The sequence below is a fragment of the Stenella coeruleoalba genome (genome assembly GCF_951394435.1).
Source record: "Stenella coeruleoalba genome assembly, chromosome: 19".
NCBI lineage: Eukaryota > Metazoa > Chordata > Mammalia > Artiodactyla > Delphinidae > Stenella > Stenella coeruleoalba.
The window spans coordinates 53,559,186-53,580,629 of NC_137165.1; the positions used below are offsets into that span (position 1 = coordinate 53,559,186).

A 21,444-nucleotide genomic window follows, 5' to 3' on the forward strand; every position below is an offset into this window, starting at 1 on the left:
ACGTGCAAAGAGCCTTCGGTCGTCCCGCGCTCCCCAGCCTCAGTTAGGGATTTCTACGCGGACTTTAACTCTGCCGCCTTCAGTGCGGGCCGCCCTCTTTCCTTGTAACTGAGCAGGGCACCCTGCCCTCATTTATCCGGAGCGCCCCTGTGAAGTTGTAGAGCCTCGCGAGATATGCGGAGACACGGCGCGCCAATGCCCGCGGAATGGATTGCGTGTTTTTTTTTTTTTGCGGTACGCGGGCCTCTCACTGCTGTGGCCTCTCCCGTTGCGGAGCACAGGCTCCGGACGCGCAGGCCCAGGGACCATGGCTCACGGGCCCAGCCGCTCCGCGGCATGTGGGATCTTCGCGGACCAGGGCACGAACCCGCGTCCCCTGCATCGGCAGGCGGACTCTCAACCACTGTGCCACCAGGGAAGCCCTGGATTGCGTGTTTTATTAACAGATGAAACTCCCTCCACGATCCCCCGACCTCTGACTCCAATCTTTCAACACCCAAGTGTACTCCCTAAGTGCCTTCGGGTCACATTAACTGTCAAGGTGGCTTTGGGAGCCTTTTGGTCCCGCCAGGACAGGCTGGGAACCGAGCTCGAGGACTGGCAGCTAAGAGGCGCCGGCGCAGGAGCAGAGGGCCCGGCTGCCTCGCTCACGTGCGTTACGTCGGTGGACTCGCGCTCCAGCACGCTGCCGCTGTGGGTGCCCTGGGCCGCGACGCACACGCGGCCGGAGGCTTTGCGCGGGGCGCGGCGCAACAGGCCCGCGCAGATCTTGCGGAAGCCCTTGCGGAAGTGCTTGGAGACGAGAGCGTAAACGATAGGATTGACGCAGGAGTTGGAGTAGGAGACGAGGTGCGAGAGGATACGCAGCGCGTAGGTAGCGCGCGTAAGGGGGAAGCGGCCGAACCACACGCAGAGGTTAAGCGCGTGGTGAGGCATCCAACAGAGGCAGAAGAGCGCGGCCACGATGACGATCATACGCGTCAACTTGCGTTTGGTGCGCCGGGCGCCCGAGCCGGCGGCCACCGGGTCGACGGCTCGCCAGAGGTAGCGCAGGGTGCGCGCGTAGGTCAGGCCGAGCACCAGCACGGGCAGCAGGTAGCTGAAGACAAAGGTGCAGAGGTCCATGGCGCGGCGGGGAGGCGCGCTCCACGCCGGGCGGCACACGGTTAGGTTGGCTAACCGTGACTGGCGGTAGTAACTCAGGTATGGCCCGGAAAAGAGCAGCGACAGCCCCCAGATGAGCCCGATGACCGCCAAGGCGTTGCGAAGCGTGCGCAGCTCGCGGGAGTGCAGCGGGTAGCGGATGGCCAGATACCTGCGGGTCGGGCCAGAAAGGGAGACGTCTGGTGTGCCGGCGGATTCGCGGAGGCAGGGCCGGACCCCTCCACCTCGAGCCCCACGCTCACTGTCGAGGAATGTCTCTAGCGCACGGTAATACCGCACAAGCCCGGAGGGCGACACAGAGCATCCCGGACACCCTCAGCCGCGCCTACACGTGGGGCGGGACCCGGCAGCAGGAAAGGCCACTCATCTGCTCTTCCTGAGACTACGACCACAATCGGATTCCACCCGGGAGGGCACCCCGAAGAGTAAACCGACTTTGGGGCTCCGGCAGGCTGTGATTACCCACCAGTGACGGTGCCCGGAGAGGTAGGACCCAGGCGCCTTGAGGCCCTAGGAGACAGCCTGGAGACACTGTCAGGCAAGGTACCGCGAGGGAATTCTTTAGAGAAGCCGACGTTCTATGGGTCCCATCAGTGCTCTCTTCTTGGAACCAACACACTTGGCATTCAGTGGACCTGGGAGGTATATGGGGAATGTGGCCTCACCTCGCTGCCTGTCCAGGGAAGGTTGGGAGGACGTGGAGACAGAGGGGGCTGGGGAGATACCAGGATTCCCTCCCTAGGAATCCCCCAGGTGTCCTTTCAAGCTTCAGCTTCCAGGGGGACCCTTGGGCCCGCTCCTCTCCTGCCCTTGCCCCCGGGCCTGTTGGTCAGGTTGTGGGACCGAGCTAGGGAGCCTTGGCCATGCTTGCTTGGAGTTTGGCATGGGCCCTCACGAAGGACCCAAATTCTGCAGTCCGCACCAGAGTCGGCTGTGCGGAGCAAACTGTGGCTTGGAGGCCAGTGAGGTGGAGGCGCCCGAGTTTGACGCCAGGAGACAGGCCAGTGGCTTCACGCACAGGATTACTGGATGGGCAACTCTGAGCAAATCACTTACAAACTCGGTTTGGTCTGTAAATTGGGCACAGTAATCCCTCCCATCCCAGCCTCCCAGGGGCGTCGAGCTTCAAAGGAGACCCAGCACGGGGGAAAACCCTTTGCACCCAGAAACGTTGTGCTTTGTCAGATGTCAGCGGCGCTGGAGAGCTGAGGTCTCCAGCCTGAAGCTCCTGAGGATGTACCTAACAGAGAGACACGGAGGTCCCCCATTCTTATTCTTCTTTTTCCTCTTACACGCCTGCTTGTCTTTCACTCCTTCCTGCTTCCCTTGCCTTCCTAGTGTTCTTTTCTACTTTCCACACATCCCTCCTTGACCCTCAAGTCTAGCCCCCTTCTCCAGCCACAGCCTGCCTGCCAGCTCACCTGTCCAGGGAGACGGCAGCCAGTGTGAAGCTGCTGGCATGCATGGTGAGGAAGATGAGGAAGTGCACCGCCTTGCAGAGCAGCGAGCCGAACACCCAGTCGTCCAGGGTGTAGATGGTGGCCTGGAAGGGCACGCAGCACACGATGAAACACAAGTCGGCCACGCCCAGGTTGAGGATGAACAGGTTGGTGGTATTGACCGCCTGGCCACCACGAAGCAGCACGGCCAGCACCAGTGAGTTGCCTATGGTGCCCACGAGGAAGATGAGCGCAAATAGCATGGGAACGATGAGGCTGCCAGCTACCCCGGCCGCCCGCCTCGTTCGTGTCCTCGGTGTTCAGGCCACCCGAGCCATTCATAGTGCCGCTGCACCGGGGCTGCCCCGACTTCTGCAGCCGTCTGCGTCCTGGCGAGCGCGCAGCTCCGGCGGTTTTCAGCCGCTGCAGCGCCCAGAGCGACTCGGTGGAGCTGCGGACGGAGTGAGTCTCGCTGAGGCTGGGGCAGGAGAAGCGGGTGCGCTGGGGGCAGGGGAAGGAGCGAGCAGCCGAAGGGTGGGGTGTTCCCCCTGGCGGCCGGCCGCGCTGGGGGAAGGACTGTCCAGTGGCCTCGGCGCGCCCCGGCCAAGGCACAGGCTGCCCACCCTTGGGGCGGAGGGCCGCGCCAGTGTCTGTTCCTCGGCCCTCCGGCGTCGGCGCGCTCCAGCCTCCGACTCCGGGCTGTGCCGGGCTGAGCAGCGAACCGACCTCCGGGGCAGACGCCGGAGTGGTGGAGGGACCGCCTGCCGGGAGCGCTCGCCCGCTACCCCGTGCGCCTCGGCACTTCCCTGCAGCCTGGCGGGCGCGCCAGACCTCCTGGGGCAGGCTGGGGAGCGTCCTCGAGAGAGTTGCAGGTGGCCCCTAAAGCGTGGGGTGGGAGTGATGAAGGGCGGAGGCGGATGAGAGTGCTGCCGTTTTCCAGAACTGGCGAGTGGGACGGCCCTGACGTGTGCCCCACGCCTCTTCCCACTTCTAATTCCCAGGAACAGCGGTAGGGATGGTGGAAGGATTTCATTCCCTTCTCTCCCTCACTGAGCGTCTCCCCCTCCAATTCAGTCCGGTAAAAATTTATTGAGCATCTGCTGTGTGTCAGGCTGTGTTCCTGGCGCCGTGGCTCGGTTTCCTCAATATTACACTATGGGCTAATAACACCTTCTCAGAGGGCTCTGGTGAGAATGGAATGACATGTGTGTGAGAGACCTGAGGCCAGTTGGTAGAATCTGGATGAATCCAACTCTTCTTCTTTTTCTCCTTACCCTATTCAGATATCCAACAAGGGGAAACTTAAAGGAAATACAAAACAGCAGAGGACCATGCATCAGGAGCATTTTTCTAGATAGCCAGGAGGGTGTTTAGGTTGCAAAAAACAACTTAAATATTTGTTTCTGATTTTGACATACTAGGCATCAAACACCCGTGACCCAGAATCATCACTGTTTCTATATAGTTTTAAAACTGGGTTTGAACATCACTACCTTCTGTGGCTTGACCTCTGCTTCCCCTTTCCTTGCCCTGTTCCTTGAGTCCTAGTCAACAACATTCTTTTTCCACTTTCCCCTCCAGGATCTCAGCCTCAGGAGCCCAGCTACCTGCTCCTCTTGGTAAGGAAGCCTCGTTCACACCTCTGCCCTGCCTGCTTATTCACTGAATAGGAAGATAATGACCATTCATGTTTCTGAGATGCTTGCCATTCATTTATTGAATACACGTTTATAAAGCACCTACTCCTTTCCAGGCACTGTTCTAGGTCCTTGGGATTTACCAGTGAGCTCTACAAAGACCAAGGCCCTTCATGAGCTTCCTTTCTAGCAGGGAAGAGACAAATATAACTCAAGTTATTAATCAATTACAAGTTAAGTACTTGCAGGAAAAGTAAATCACGGTGAGGGAATTGAGAGTACTGGAGTGGTGGTGATGGTGCAATTTAAAATGGGGTGGTCAAGCAGACCTCATTAGGAAGGTGACATTTGAGCAAAGAGTTGAAGGAGCTAGCCTAGCAGATAGCCAAGGGAAGTGCATTCCAGATAGAACAGCCAGCGCAAAGGCCCTAAAGCAGGAGTGTGCCCGTGTCCCTAAGCCAGGAGCGTGGTATGGCTTGAGCTGAATGAACAAGAAGGAGATTGGCACGAGAGAAGGTGAGAGGCATAGCATGTAGGACTTTTTTCCCTTGCAAGGAAGTCTTCTAATCTGACTAAAAAGCGGAGCCATTGCAGAGTTTTGACTAGAGGACTAACATCATCTGACTTACTTTTTTAAAAAAAGCTTTATTGAAATATAATTCACATACCATACAATTTACCCATATAAAATGTTCATTTGTTTCTTAATATATTCACAGAGTTGTGCAACCATCACCACAATCAATTTTAGGATGTTTTTGTTCCTGCCTCCCACCCCTAGCCCTACACAACCACTCTTTGTCTCTATAGATTTGCCTATTCTGGACATCTTATATAAATGGAATCATACAATATGTGGCCTTCTGTGTATACCTTCTTTCACTTAGCCTAATGATTTCAAGATTCATCCACAATGTAGCATGTATCAGTACTTCATTCCTTTTTATGGCCAAATAATATTCCATTGTATGATAATCACATTTTGTTTATCAAATTCACTTGTTGATAGACATTTGGGAGACTTACTTTTTTAAAAATTATTTTTAATTTTTGGTAAAATATACAAAACACAGTTTGCCACCTTAAACATTTTAAGTGTATAGTTCAGTAGTGTTAAGTATACTCACATTGGTGTGCAACCAATCTCAAGAACTTTTTGATCTTGCAAAACTGACAGTCTATACCCATTAAACAATAACTCTCCATTTCCCCTGCCTTTAGCCCCCAGCAACCAATCATTCTACTTTCTATGAATTTGACTACACTAGATACCTTATATGAGTGGAATCATACCATATCTTTTCACGACTGCCTTACTTAGCACAATATTTCCAAGCTTCAATCATGTTGTAGCATGTGTCAGAATTTCCTTCCCTTTCAAGGCTGAATAATATTCCATTGTATGGACAGACCATATTTTGCTTATCCCTGAGGGCCGCTGGGTTGCTTCCATCTCTTGGCTATTGCGAATAATGCTACTATAAACGTGGGTGTACAAATAACTCTTCAAGACCCTGCTTTCAATCCTTTTGGATATATACCCAGAAGTGAAATTGCTGGATCATATGGCAATTCTTTTGCCTTCCACTGTGGATGTACCATTTTATATTTGCACCGAAAGTGCACCAAGGTTACAACTTCTCCACATCCCCACCAATACATGTTACGTTCTGTTATTATTGTCCTTTTAATAGTAGCCACCTTAATGGGTGTGAGGTGATCACTCATTGTGGTTTTGATTTGCATTTCCCTAATGATTAGTGCAGACTTACTTTAAAAATACACCATTTAATTTAGTCTTCATAACCACCCTAATTGGTTATCCCCATTTACAGATGAGGGAAAAGGTTTATGAGGGAGATTATTTGCCCAACATCTCCCAACCAGTAATGGCAGAGGCAGAATTGGAGCTGCAGAGATCAGACTCCAGAGCTCGCAGTGCCATATTGCAGAGGAAAGATTCATGGTATCCCTCGCTTCAGCACTTCTCACTCCGCGGACTGCTCGACCGGAAGTCCAGGGAAAGGCACCGATCTCCATCCATTAGGGAAAGTCCCTGCACTATGGTCGGCTCCAAAGGAAAGCGCAGACAGAGGCGGTTCCTCCCAGGCGTGGTGTTTCGTTGCGTAGGGTGGGAACCCCATCTCCGGAGCCCCCGGGGAGGTAGACACTCCGAAATCCAAAGGTCTTAGCCAACTGCACCCGCTCTCTGTGTGCGGGACGTGAGCCGGATCCCCTGTGCAGGGATGCAGGAGGTGTGGGAGGGGGACATCTCCGGATCCTCCACCCTTGGTGGATGCGAAGTAGGATTGCCCCCAGGAGACCTCAGCAGTTACGGCGTCCGCGAGCTTCCGGGCCCTCAGCCTAGCCCACCACCGTTTGAGACCCGGAAGCCTAGTCCACGCGCAGGCGCACTCCAACAAGTGGCCGCTGCCTGCGGGCAGGGCCGTCGGCGGCGGAATCCGCCGGTATCCCGTCAGCCCATCCGAGCCGGCTCCGCGCTCTCTCTCTCTCTCCCCGGTCGTCCCGCCTTCTCTATCCCGTCCTGCTCTGCGGCGCAGGGGCAAGATGGCTGCTGAGAAACAGGTTCCTGCAGGCGGCGGTGGTAGCAGCAGCGGCGGTAGCGGTGGTGGACGCGGTGCCGGAGGAGAGGAAAATAAGGAAAACGAACGGCCTTCAGCTGGATCGAAGGCAAACAAAGAATTCGGAGATAGCCTGAGTTTGGAGAGTATCCTACAGTAATCGGGCCTAACTCGCAATGACTACGTGTCGATCTGGCGGGCCGGGGGCGGGAGAGGCGGCGGGTTGCGGCACGACCTGGGCAGGAGAGGCCGAAGGTTGCAGTTTCTCTCGCTTCTACTTTTTGGCACTTCAGAGTTTCAGGGTCTGGTTTTCGACTGGCCTTTCCTCGCATCTTCTTTGTCTTCCAGTCTGGGGAACGTCCTCTTCTTTCAAGCGGCACCGGAATATTGGGCAGTTTTCTTCAGTTTACCCGCAGTTGCCCAGTTGGAGGGCTGGTGATGGGGCTGACACTGGCCACTCTGATGAACTACTGCCTTGGCAACTGGGGCCACTGAACTGGGGAGAGGAAACTGCAGTCTTGACCTTTTGGCCTAATACTTCTGTCTGACAGCTGTCGGGGAATGCATAATAAAAATTACAGTTTGATGCTTTGGAAATGGAGGCAAAAGTTACGTGTTGTAAGGGAAAGCTTATTGCCCATTTTGAATATAAATCATTGTAGGTTGTTAACATTACTTGTATAGCTTTCTTAATAGGTCTGTAGACCTTTTATCTTGTTGAGAGTCATTCAGATGAGTCGGTTTCTAGTTTTCATCAGAGTGTACCACAGTTGAGTGTTGATGACATTAGTTTGTGGCTTTTTGAAATGAATAAGTAGTGGAGAAAATGTAGATGAATTTCTGAAATAATACATTTAGCTTGACATCTTAATATAGTGAAGTTTTCAGGAGATTGAAGTTTTACTTTTTGAACGGGCGGTATCCTTTCAAATGGATGTTAGAACGCCTTGATTTTACTGCACACCTTATATATGTTTGTCTCTTTTTAGTTATTGAAATAGCCCTTTTATTGTTCAGTGTTTTAAAATACGTCTGTAAAGAAGCATTGAGGAAACTTTAAAAGAAAACTAAAATTGTAGACAAAGGTCGTTGGACTTCCTGAAGTTTGGGACATAATCTTAAAATATTTTAAGGTTCTTAAAAAGGAGAGTTTGCTCAAGTCTTTTTTTTTAAAAAAAGAAAAACTAGTATTTTAATGCAAACTGTGGTCTGGTTTGGTTGGCATGTGCTCACCATAGGCACATGCAGCATCACAGCTGTTAAGGAAAGTCAGATTTGGCAGATGTAGGAGGTTATGCAAATAGAGGAGTAGTACATGTCATTTATAACCTGAATCTGCTAAAATGAGTAAAACATTGGGTCCAGGTGTAAATCACTGGGAACCACCCCAGATGTAGTCAGTATTTAGAATCCAGCAGCTTTAGCTGTTGGGTCTCATTAAGCCTCAATGGCTAATGATGCCCTCCTTTTTTAGTTTGAAAGTAGTAACAGTTCAGGCAGTCAACTTTTCTACATGCTTAGCCCTGGTCCTGTCCTATGATAAGAGAGCTATTGAAAATGCTTACCAGAGATTTCACTAATGTACTCAGTATTTCAGAAATGTTTAATGTGCTGTGATTTGATACAGATGTAGACCAATAGTACTAATATAGATGAATGTTTTGAGTTATTTGGATTCTTGGCACTGTAAGCTTTTCCTTAATCTTGGCTCTAGTTCTTCAGATTATTAAGGAATCCCAGCAGCAGCATGGTTTACGGCATGGAGATTTTCAGAGGTACAGGTTAGTATCGTGCGCAAGATATGTACAAGTCTCTGTGGAATTTTCAAATTTGGTTTGCTTTTTTACTATCCTACTTACTCTGCTGTACCAGAAAGTATACCTAGAAAGTCTAGTTCTTAACTTGTATTGAGTTCTCAAGAAGATACTTAATTTTCAAATTTAAAAGGAGCCAATCTTTTTATCCATTTTGTCTCACAGTATTGCAGATAACATTGGAGGCTTCTGCTGAAAATAATAGTTATGGTAATCTTTTTTTTTTTAAACTTAACCGTATTGTAGGATCTGGGTTACATTCCAGCTGTTGGCAATCACTGTTCTGATTTCCATTGTTATAGTTTTGCTTTTTTCAGAACATAGCCTTTTGTGTCTAGATTCTCTCACCTAACAGATACTGCTCAGTAGTATTCCATTGCAGGGATGAATCGCAGTCTGCTTTTGTTCCCCAATTGAATGGCTAGTGGTTGACTCCGATTTTTGTTTTTGTTTTTTCTAGTTATTATTAATTGTTTTCAGTGTTACATTTTTAATTAGATTTTTTGGTGGTAAAATATTCATAACATAAAAATGACTTTGATGTGTACCTTTTAGTACGTTTTTAGTACATAAATATATTTGTATGTATGTGTCTACCAAGTAGTATTTTTGTTCTCCTAGTCTCTTTCTATGCATTTTTTTCATGTTTGCTCATATCGTATATACAACTTTGTATTCCGCTTTTTTGCCTAACGTTATATGGTATGTATTCCTCCATGCCTATAAAAATGTTCCATACACGTGATTTTTATTAGTTGCATTATAACTCAATATATAGGCCTACCATAATTTATTTACCTGTTCCCCCAAGTTGGTTATTTATATCGTAGCCAGTTTTGTAGGTTTAAAAATATTGTTCCCGTGAATCTCTGTTCATACCTCTTTGTATTTCTGATCATTTCTTTAGCATAGAGTAGTATAGAAATAGACAGTCAGTTCAGGGAGTGTGAACATTTTTAAGGATCTTGATAAATGTACCCATATTGCCGGAAAATTTTTACCGATTTATATTTCTACTCATAATGTGTGAGTGTCCCATTTGATTTTTATGTGAAAGGGTAAGTGGTAATTAAAGCATAATTATGAATCGAGGGAAAAGATCTAGTTCATAGATTCGGTCAGACTATTACTTCTTCTTTTTAATAACCTGTGCTCTGGTAGCTTTTTTATTTTAATAAATTTATTTATTTATTTTTGGCTGTGTTGGGTCTTCGTTGCTGCACTCGGGCTTTCTCTGGTTGCAGCGAGCGGGGGCTACTCTGCATTGTGGTGCGCGGGCTTCTCATTGCGGTGGCTTCTGTTGTTGCGGAGCACGGGCTCTAGTCACGCAGGCTTCAGTAGTTGCAGCATGTGGGCTCAGTAGTTGTGGCTCGTGGGCTCTAGAGTGCAGGCTCAGTGGTTGTGGTGCACGGGCTTTGTTGCTCCGCGGCATGTGGGATCTTCCCGGACCAGGGCTCAAAACCGTGTGTCCTGAATTGGGAGGCGGATTCTTAACCTCTGCGCCACCAGGGAAGTCCGCTCTGGTAGCTTTAAGACTGAGATTTTGAAGTACCATTTAATATCATTTTGCATTGTAAATTTTATGCTATATTATTTGATTAAGGGTGGTAAAATTTTACATGTACTTTTACACAATTTAGTCAAAATACAGTTACTGCGCATCTATATGTTAGGCACTGTGCTATGACATTGGGGGAAACTTGAAAATAAAATCATCTTTGCACTAAAGGAGTTTATGTTAGTGAGATAGACATATTAAGAACATAATATAATGCCCTCATATTGTAGTAGAAGTAAGAATAAAAAGTTGCATGAGTACAGAAGAGAGAGGCTTGGCATAGAGGTGATGTCTATAGTTTTCTTATTGATATCCTAATTAACCTCCTCATTTTTCTTCAAATATGCTTGCAGTTTCTTTCTCCACGTCTTCATTGTCATCACAGTCTCCCTCAGGATGCCCCTTCTTCCCTTTTACATCCATCAGAATCCTACTCATTCTTTCAAAACCCACCATAAGTCCACTCCAGCAAAGTGGGTTAACAAGAAGAGAATGATTACTTGTGTCCTATACATTCAATTTGACATTGGCCTTGTTTTTTTTGGTTGCCATTCTATCTGCATGATTCTCTCCAACTAGAGTATGGGTTCTTTGAGAATGGGTACTGTGTCCTTGTCTCTTCATGTTTTCTGTGATACCAGTCATATTGCTTGCAATTTTCCGTTCAATAAATGTTTGCAAGAGGATGGTGGTACCTATAGCAACCATATAGTAGAATACCCTGAACTTTTGACCTTACCTTATTGTAGAATTTACTATTGAAAGTATTATCAGCTTGGCCGAATGATTTTTGGTTGTGGTTTCCTACAGAGGCTACTGTTCCCGTAGACAAAGACGTCTTCGGAAAACACTTAACTTCAAGATGGGGAACAGACACAAATTCACAGGGAAAAAAGTAACTGAAGATCTTCTGACTGATAACAGGTATTGACTGCCCAGTGCTAAGTGCTGAATGCATCTTGCTAATACATTTATTGAACAATTACAGCGTGACAGGTGTTGTGTCAGGCTCTTAGTTATTTCACGTGATCCTGTGGGATAGACATCTTTACTACTCCTGTGTTATAAAATGAGGAGACTGAGCCTTAGAGAGACTCTTAACTTGTTCAGGAGCTATGGTAGAATGGCAAATGTTGAAGTCAGCGATTAGACTCTAACTGGTTATTAGGTAAGGTTTCTAGAACACAAATCTCAATGTCTGAGTACTTACTTAAATCATTATGTCTTAAGCGAAATCTGGACGTGTAAATTATTACAGAAGAGTTTTGTATTTCAATGCTCAATGCATTCATGCTTAACATGGCAGGATTACTCTATGAAAGCAATATGTATTAAAAGTCTATGGGTCAGTTCCTCAGACTTTGACCTGTGAGCCAAAATGGTCTTCCTGCCACCTGTTTATTGTAAATAAAGTTGGAGCACAGCCACACCATTTATTTAGATATTGCTTACAGCTGCTTTTGTGCTACAGTAGCAGAGTAGTTGTGACGGAGACCATAGGGCCTATAAAGCCTAAAATGCTTACTGTTGGGCCCTTTATGAAAAAAGTTTGCTGCCCCCTGGTCCGGTACGTGGCCAGAACTGAGTTAGACACCATATTGGATGTAGAAGAGTTGGGGAGGCATAGTTATTGAACCTCATTGACTCTGATATTGTTGAGAGATATTGGTTGAGTACAGAACAGGGAACACTACAAGATAGCAAAACTGCTATATTGTGTGTAATTTACTCATAAGAATTCTGAAGTCTTGGAAGGGAGAAGTTAGTTTGGGGGTTCTTGATGGGGAAGCCAGGAAGACTGCATGGAGGAGGCTGGACCTTTAAGGGTTTGTGAGAGGAAAAGACATTCTGTGTTCAGGGAAACAGCATGCCATGATGTCTTTGAATGCAGTGTAGGAACTGTAATGCTCTGGGCAGTTGTTAGCTACTGCTCAGGCAGCGAAGAGGCTCGGAGCTTGGTGTATGAGACACAGTCAGAAAACTAGAGCGTGATGGGATGAAGCAGGATGGATTGATTAAATCCGATGAGATCAAGTTAGGAAGAGTCTGTTATAACACTGAGACCAGGCTAAGCTACAGTTAAAGGAAGATTAATCAAGGCAGTAGTTTAAAGAAAGATTCACCATAATAACAATGAAGTAGCTAACTTATATAGCAGTTAGTAAGTGCCAGGCTCTGGTCTAAGTGTGTTATATGTATTACTGCATGGGAGAGAGAAGGACAGAAAGGGTTAGTATTTTGCCCAAAGTCATACAGCTAGTGAGTGGTGGCACTGAGATTCCAATCCAGGCTCTTAACCACTTCAGTATACTGCCTCTCTTTGCACAGCGAAAGAAACCATCAACAAAATGAACAGGCAACCTATTAAATGGGAGGAGATATTTCCAAATGACATATCCGATGAGGGGTTAATATCCAAAATACATAAAGAAGTCATATAACTCAATATCAAAAAAACAAACAATTCGATTAAAAAATGGGCAGAGGATCTGAATAGAAATTTTTCCAAGGAAGTTATATAGATGGCCATCAGGCACGTGAAAAGATGCTCCACATCACTAGTTGTCAGGGAAATGCAAATCAGAACCACGATGAGCTATCACCTCGCACCTGTCGGAATAGCTGTTATCAAAAAGACAAGAAATAACAAGTGTTGGTGAGGATGTGGAGAGAAGGGAGCCCTCGTGCACTGTTGGTGGGAGTGTAAATTGGTGCGGTCACTATGGAAAACAGTACAGAGGTTCCTCTGAAAATTAAAAATAGAACTATATGACTCAGCAATTCCACTTCTGGGTATTTATCTGAAAAAAACTCCCAAAAACACGAATTAAAAAAGATACATGCACGCCAGCGTTTATTGTGTAGCGTTGTTTACAATAGCTAAGATGTGGAAGCAGCCTAAGTGTCCACTGAAGGATAACAGATAAAGAAGGTTTTATATCTAAATCTATGTCTATATCTATATTTATATGTATATTTAAACCAGAGCTCAGAAACAAAAACAAGGGATGCCAACTTCATCTTTTAAAAGCAAGATCAGGTTACATATATGTGACTCAGCCATAAAAAAGAATGAAATCTTGCCATTTGCGACAACATGGATGGACGTAGAGAGTATTGTGCTAAGTGAAATTAGAGGAAGACAAATACTGTATGATCTCACTTATATGTGGAATCTAAAAAACAGATGAACAAACAAAAAGACTTGTAGAGAACAAGCTGGTGGCTGCCAGAAGGGAGAGAAGTGGGAAGGGGTGGGTGAAATAGGGGAAGGGGATTAAGAAGTACAAACTTTCAGTTATACAGTAGAGTTGCAGGGATATATAATGCACAACATAGGGAATATAGTCAATAATATAGTAATACCTTTGTATGGTGACAGATGGTGACTAGACTTCCTGTGGTGATCATTTCATAATATATAGAAATATCGGATCTCTGTGTGGTACACCTGAAACTAATACGATATTTTAAGTCAGCTATACTTCAGTTTAAAAAAATACACACACACGCATATATATGTATGTATACACTGCTTCTCAAGGACTTGGTTTCTAACTGAGTTGGGATGAAGGAGCTATGATTCAAAGGTGAGGCCAGATTATGTGCCTAGACTGCCTCTATTTGTTAAATTTGGGAGGGGTAAGTCTGGGTTTGCCAAGTTTGAGGCAATAGCAGGCTTTTCAATGAGATGTGTCTGATAGGTGGTTAGAAACCTATCAGAGATGCTGATTTGGGAGCCATGGTTGATACTGAAGAGCAGCTCTGAGGAGGAAAGCAAGGCAGAGCATACGGAAGAGTTGAGAGGCCAAAGATTGCACGTCAGAGAATATCTGAGTCTGGTGCTCCTGGCTTTTGCTGTTCAGTTGGCCCATTCTGTCTCTGGTTTAGATATTTGCTTCTGGTTCTGATGGATGCTGAGAGAGCCTGGAGCTATGCCATGCAGCTCAAACAGGAAGCCAACACTGAACCCCGAAAACGGTTCCATTTGTTATCTCGCCTACGCAAAGCTGTGAAGCATGCGGAGGAGTTGGAACGCTTGTGTGAGAGCAATCGTGTGGACGCCAAGACCAAGTTGGAGGCTCAGGTTAGTGTCTCAACATCAGCTTTGCTTTATTGTGGAGCTTAGAGACGTAAACAGAATAGAGTTTCTTACATTATATGTTTGTAGTCAGGAGAGGAAAAAACCTAATCTTGCTTTTAAAAGGTGAAGTTGGCTCTTGTTTTTGTTTTTGAGCTCTTGGTTTTTAACAGTTAGCTCTAACTTTTAAGAAAGCCCATGCGTCTTTTGATACGTGCACGGAGAACTTGTATCTGGGAAGTTCACAAAATAAGAACTTTTTTCTTAAGGAATATTTGAAAAGAGATGAAAGATGTTTCAACTTTTAATGCTTATGTTATAGCCCAGAAGTGGGTTGTTAAATAAAATGAAGGGAACAAATTTTCTTTATTTTGAAGTTCTTTCCTAGGAAGTAAAATGAATCATAAAATTACCTATGTATCACATTTTATTAGTGAAATAAATTTTTTTCTTTTAGAATCAACCTGAATATCTCTGTATTCTTGATATCAAAATTCGAAGCAAGTAGAGGCGGTTGGGCTGTCTGGTTGTCGGGTGTTGACGCAGTTTCTCTTTCCCGTCACCTTACAGGCTTACACAGCTTACCTCTCAGGAATGCTGCGGTTTGAACATCAAGAATGGAAAGCTGCCATCGAGGCTTTTAACAAATGCAAGTAAGTCCTCTGGTCCGAAGGCTGTGGCCAGTTTTGACGATAGTCACATTCAACTGCAGATCAGCTAATGCTTGTTTCTGTGAAAGTTATTACAATTTCTTTCTTTTTTTCTTCTCTTTAGAAATGTTGATTCTTCTCTTTCAGCCTCAGAACTTGCAAGTTCTGGTAGTTGGTCTGTGTTCCTTGTGAGTTTATTTTCTTAAAGTGAGGCTGCTGTGAGCCGTGATGTTTCTTTCCTCGCAGGACTATCTATGAGAAGCTGGCCAGCGCTTTCACAGAAGAGCAGGCTGTGCTGTACAACCAGCGTGTGGAGGAGATCTCGCCCAACATCCGCTACTGCGCATATAACATTGGTGAGCGGGCTGCATGGGGCATCGACAGGTGGCTTGGTGGTAGTTCATCTCAGAGAGCCTAGAGAATTTCTTTAACTTTCTTCCCTTTCCCTTGCTTCCATATTTGGTGTGGGTTTTGGTTGATGAAAAAAGTAGAATTGTCGGAGTTAGCCCTGCTCGAAATCCGGAAGGGCATTCCATTGCTTCGGTTTTGGCCCTGCCATCTTCTTTACTCACCAAGAGCTTTGTGAAAGGACTTGGGAGGCCTTGAAACGTGCTTATGGAGGGAGAAGAGCTTGGAGTTGAATCTAGTGGTTCTTGAGGGAACACTCAACTCCCTCGAGGATTTTCCACTCAATATCTCTCTTTTTCTCAGGGGACCAGTCAGCTATCAATGAACTCATGCAGATGAGATTGAGGTCTGGGGGCACTGAGGGTCTCCTGGCTGAAAAATTGGAGGTAATCTAGTATGCACATTTTTGTGAAAAGTCTTTGGTTTGAAAAAAGTCCAGTAAAAGAAGTAATCCATAATCCCATCATCCGAGGATAATTGCTGTCAATATGTGCATATTTATATCTATTTTTAGCAAAAACTATTTTCACTTAGTATTTTAAAGTGTTCAACTTTCTTAATTTGGTACTCGTAGAAAAAGTAGGAAATATAAAAGACTGGGAAAGACTGGGGGGAAAAAAATAGAATCATTTAGGGGCTTCCCTTGTGGTGCAGTGGTTGAGAATCCGTCTGCCAGTGCAGGGGACATGGGTTCGAGCCCTGGTCTGGGAAGATCCCACATGCCGCGGAGCAACTAAGCCTGTGTGCCGTAACTGCTGAGCCTGTGCTCTGGAGCCCGCATGCCGCAGCTGCTGAGGCCCACACGCCTAGAGCCCGTGCTCCGCAACAAGAGAAGCCATTGCAATGAGAAGCCTGTGCACCACAATGAACAATAGCCCCTGCTCACCACCACAGCAACAAAGACCCAACACAGCCAAAAATAAAAAATAAAATTAATTAATTAAAAAAAAAAAGAATCATGTGGGTTACCACCCAGAGGTAACCACTGTTAATGATATGATGAATATCTTGCAAACTTTTTTTAAAATTTTATTTATTTATTTATTTATGGCTGCTTTGGGTCTTCACTACTGCATGCGGGCTTTCTCTAGTTGCGGCGAGCAGAGGCTACTCTTCACTAGTGCACAGGCTTCTCACTGCAGTGGCTTCTCTGGTTGCGGAGCACAGGCTCTGGTCGTGCTGGCTTCAGTAGTTGTGGCTCGTGGGCTCTAGAGCGCCGGCTCAGTAGTTGTGGGGCACAGGCTTAGTTGCTCCACAGCATGTGGGATCTTCCCGGACTAGGGCTCGAACTCATGTCCCCTGCATTGGCAGGCAGATTCTTAACCACTGCGCCACCAGGGAAGTCCTGCAAACTTGTATATGTAGAGAAAAAGGCATATGTTTTAAAAATAGAATCTCAGTATACACTGTTTAGTAACGTGCTTCTTAAATTTAATGTCACGTGCATTTTTTCCACTTCAGTAAATACATTTCTATGCATCTTTTGATGACCGCATGGTATTCCATTGTGGTACATGTTTTATTTGACCACTCATTATTGTTGATTGTTTAAAAGTGGTAACTGGTATTACCATGAATATCTGTGTCCCCAGTTTTTGTATACATTCTTAGTTATTTCCTTAGGATAAATTTGTAAAAGTGGAATTGAATGTTTTGGAAGCTTTTGATACATATTGACAAATACTTTTAGTAAGTTTCTACTAATTTACATTTCTGCTTGCGATGCTTTTCTCCTTACACTCTTACAAAAAGAGTGTACACTTACACTCTTGCCAAAACTTAGTGTTGCTCGTGAAGCCTTCTGTCGTGTCCTTTTAATATTGGAGTTTCTATAAGCTAAGAAATATGCCAGGGAGGAATTTAAATACAAATTTGTATATACTCTATAAACTGTGATATGTTAGTTTTTGAAAGAGACAAATGATAGTTTCTGCTGATTTTCACCTTGATCACTCATATCCACAGTTAAAGCTTTAACTTTTTAAAACTACCTTCCAGGCCTTGATCACTCAGACTCGAGCCAAGCAGGCAGCCACCATGAGTGAAGTGGAATGGAGAGGCAGAACGGTCCCGGTGAAGATCGACAAAGTGCGGATCTTTTTACTGGGATTGGCCGACAATGAGTCAGCCATCGCCCAGGTAAGGAGCAAGGACCTATTCTGTTCTCTTCTGTGTGTGTCTGGAGGTTGTCCTTGTGTGTTTAACATGTAGTGTTTTGTTGCTGCTTGGGATTCGGTAACAGTCTCAAGATGTACCCTCTTGAATAAGATTATTTTGAAAGCTGAGTTTATCAAGGAGTTCTTACGTTTGGAGGGCAAAGAAATTGACAGTGACAGCCTTCAGTAAAAATGGGAGCAACAAGGGTCTGCTTAAAGTCAGGGGTTACATTCGGCCCAGCAGGTGGTGCAGCAGCATGACTGTTATGTCCCTTGTGTCTGTCTGACCTCTTGTCCTAGCCTTCTAGCCCTAAAGGGCCACGTCTTGTTCCTGGGCCTTTTAAAGACAGCTAAACCAGAACATCTTGTTTTATGTGTGGTATATATGCAGTATTCATGCAAAGCCATACTACCTGATGCTCCTGCTGAGAGAATTCTTACCTGTTCGTGGGTGTGCACAACCAAGTGAGTTCCAAAAGATGAGAGATCCTGGTGATCTTGGTTTGTATGAAGTAGGCAGTGATTGAGGCATTTTTTTAGAGCTCCTTCTCTATATTAGGTGAAGAACGTCTGAGAAAAAACCAGGCTGCTCCCTGTGTCTCCAGCCTCAGCAGGGACCAGTGACATTTTGTGAGACTTCACAGCAAGCTACTGCACCCAGAGTGATATTTGTATGAGGTGCTTTCTTAGTTGTGCTGATGAGTTGTCTTAAGCATCCAAACCTTTCAGTGACTTGTTCCAAAATGGCTCCTTTGGGTTGGAGACAGCTTTCAACAACTGAAGGATTTCTTTGTGCCTTTTGTCTGTATTACATATTGCCCCTTATTTACCCTTTATTTCCTTGAAAGACAGAAGACTAGAACAATACCAGGAAGTTGAGTTTTCATTAATCTAAAAGACTAAACTTTTTCTGAGAACATTTCATTGGCATTTAGGGTATAGAGGTCTCTCTTCTGGACTAGGGCTGATAGCAACCATTTAGATTATGCAACTGCGTTAACTCTTGTTTTAAAGCGGTACATGCTGGAAGAAAAGAACTGCTGCAGTTCTGTGCCAGGCATCAGGCAGTGACAGGGGGGCAGAAATTCTGGATAGAATAGGGGGCAAGGGAGGTCAGTAGGGGCAAATAAAATAGGGACTCCTTAGGAATGGGGCCACAGACATACATCAGACAAAGGACAAGAAAAGATAACATTTATTAAGTAACTTTAAAAAGTTGTTCATGCTTAACATTTATAAAATATAAATTTTTAAAAATTTTTCTTTATTTATTTTGGCTGTGCCGTGTCTTAGTTTTGGCATGAAGGATCTTTAGTTGCATCATGTGGACTTCTTAGTTGCGCCATGTGGGATCTAGTTCCCCAACCAGGGATCGAACCCGGGCCCCCTGCATTGGGAGCGTGGAGTCTTACCCACTGGACCACCATGGGAGTCCCAAAATATAGATGTTTTTAAGAAATCAACCTTTAAGAAAACAACCTGTGATGAGGTGACTGACCATGACTTTCTCTAGTTGTAGCGAGCAGGGTCTACTCTTTGTTGCAGTGCGCCGGCTTCTCATTGCGGTGGCTTCTCTTGCAGAGCATGGGCCCTAGAGTGTGCGGGCTTCAGTAGTCGTGTCATGCAGGCTCAGTAGTTGTGGTACATGGGCTTAGCTGCTCCGTGGCATGTGGGATCTTCCTGGACCAGGGATCGAACCCATGTCCCCTGCATTAGCAGGCGGTTTCTTGACCACTGCACCACCAGCGAAGTTCTGTATGAGTTTTTAATTGTTATCCTGCAAGATACAGTGGTGTGTTTGAGGAGTGTATGAAATCAAAGGGTTGGAAAGAACCATATAGGGATAGTTTCAAATCTTTAAAGGCTGAAGCGGGAAGAATATTTGAAGCCTGTTAACGTAGTGAATTACATTGATGAATTTTCAGTGTTTAAGCCAACCTTGAGTATCTGGGATAACCCACTTGGTTGTAATATGTTGTACTTTTTATTTATACATTGCTGGATTTGGTTTGTTAATACTTTAAGAATTTTGCATCTGTTTTCATGAGAAAGAGTGGCCTATGATTTTCTTGTTTTGTATGAAATGTCTTTTTTAGGGTTGGTGTCAGGGTTATACATACCTAATAAAACAAATTTGGAGATGTTCCCTTCTTCTCTTTTTATGAAAGAGTATGTAACACTGGTATTTTTTTTTCCTTAAATGTTTGTTATAATTCACCAGTGATACCATTGGTCCTGGAGTTTTCTTTGTGGGAAGGTTTTTAAAATTTGGTTTTGCTTGTTTTAAACAAATATTATTCCTTTACAAGTTGTAGGGCTATTCGGATTTCCTGTTTCATCTTGTGTCAGTTTGGATTTTGTTTTTTTAAAGGAATTTATTAATTTAATGTAAATTGTTGATTTTACTGACATAGAGTTTACAGTATTCCGTTATCATTTTAATGTTTGTAGAATCTTTTAAGTGCCTGGTTAATGTGCTTGTTGTAAATACAGTTATCTGTGGTTTTTAAGCATCTTACAGTACATTAGGATCACTTGAGTATCAGAGACCTTTAAATAATTTGGTAGGTCAAACAAAATGTGTATTAATCCCAGGAATCCCATTAAGGTTTTAACATTAAAACGGGGTGCGGGGGCATGGATTGGGAGATTGGGATTGACATATATACACTATTGATACTATGTATAAAATAGGTAACTAGTGAGAACCTACTGTATAGCACAGGGAACTCTATTCAGTGCTCTGTGGTGACCTAAATGGGAAGGAAATCCAAAAAAGAGGGGATATATGTATACGTATAGCTGTTTCACTTTGCTGTACAGTAGAAACTAACACAACATTATAAAGCAACTATACTCCAATAAAAATTTAAAAAAAAACATTAGAAACAGTTACGTGCCTAATGTGCTATATCACACCTACACCACCAGGTCAAGCCAGTAAATAAAGTAACTTAAGTGCAGTGTCAAAGTTTAGTTGAATCCTGAGATGTCAGGGCTAGCACTGTGGCCGATTAAATGTGTATTGAATTGAATGAACCGTGGGTTATTAAATGTGGGAAATGCCCTTTGGCCATTTGAGGCTAATCTCCAGAAGAACTACTTGCTCCTTGGTGCCACTGTCAGATGATTTGCCTGTTCTCCTTATTGTATCGAGTTGTTCTCTGCCCTGGAAACCAAGCACTCTGCCTGAGAGAGACAGGGCTTTTCACTGCAGTGTTTTCTAACCTGGTTGATGTTGGTGTTTGCCACCCTTTGGGAACTGGAATTCAGGAATTTGGTAGCCCCAGCTTCTTGCTTGCTTGTAGAGGTTTTTATGACGTTTAAATACTAAAACTGCAGTTTACTGAAAAGCGTGCAAGGAAGAAATAATTCAGGGAGATAATATTAAACTGCAAAAACTGGAGCTGAGGCTTAATGAGCTGGCGAACTCCCGCTGCAGAATCCTTCCTTCCTTTAGCCAAGCTTTAGGGCCTCATGTCTTTAGTGTTGTCTTACTTTATAATTTATTTCTGTTCTGCTTTGTTAGTCCTTGGTCCTACCTGAATTGTCACTGGTGGTGATTTGAGGGTGTAAGGCAGCTCTTGGGTGGGGTGGGGGGTGGGCAGCTTTAAAGTCTCTGCAGGTTTCATGATTCTTATCCTCAGGCTATGGCTCATGTTTTAATGTTTGACTGGAAGGGAGATCATTTCCCCTTTTCTCTAAAAAAAAAATATATATATATTTTTAAGTGAGGTTTGTATCCTCTGCTACTCAAGTCCCATGTGTTTTTCACTAGACCTCACTGGGCCAAGCGAGGCTTGGTTCCCATCCCCTTGGTTCTCCTGCGAGTCTGGTGGAGAATGTGGTCAGACTCGCCTTGTTGTCTCTTAGTCACACCACCACCTTCCGGCAATATTTGTAGACAAGCGAAAACCATCTGGGAGCTCTGTTTGAAAGAGCTGGGGGTCTCTAC

At 45.1% G+C, this 21,444-nt stretch overlaps 2 protein-coding genes across 2 annotated transcripts in view; one reads left to right on the forward strand and one right to left on the reverse strand.

Annotated features, from left to right (window-relative positions):
* Positions 1-279: 279 nt before the first annotated feature.
* GALR2 (galanin receptor 2) lies at positions 280-2,945 on the reverse strand (the record flags this gene model as incomplete). Its single annotated transcript, XM_079903726.1, is given in 3 exon segments — positions 280-1,315; positions 2,586-2,876; positions 2,878-2,945. Coding segments are annotated over 3 exon segments (1,185 nt in total). The 3' UTR covers positions 280-489.
* Positions 2,946-6,693: 3,748 nt separating this feature from the next.
* The window catches only part of SRP68 (signal recognition particle 68), a 30,305-nt gene continuing 15,554 nt past the window's right edge, over positions 6,694-21,444 (forward strand). Inside the window, exons 1-8 of the mRNA XM_079904299.1 lie at positions 6,694-6,968; positions 8,537-8,603; positions 11,005-11,118; positions 14,086-14,281; positions 14,846-14,928; positions 15,172-15,281; positions 15,637-15,719; positions 17,332-17,472. Coding sequence (XP_079760425.1) covers positions 6,809-6,968; positions 8,537-8,603; positions 11,005-11,118; positions 14,086-14,281; positions 14,846-14,928; positions 15,172-15,281; positions 15,637-15,719; positions 17,332-17,472 — 954 coding nt within the window. The 5' untranslated portion in view covers positions 6,694-6,808. The remainder of the gene's footprint in view (positions 6,969-8,536; positions 8,604-11,004; positions 11,119-14,085; positions 14,282-14,845; positions 14,929-15,171; positions 15,282-15,636; positions 15,720-17,331; positions 17,473-21,444) is intronic.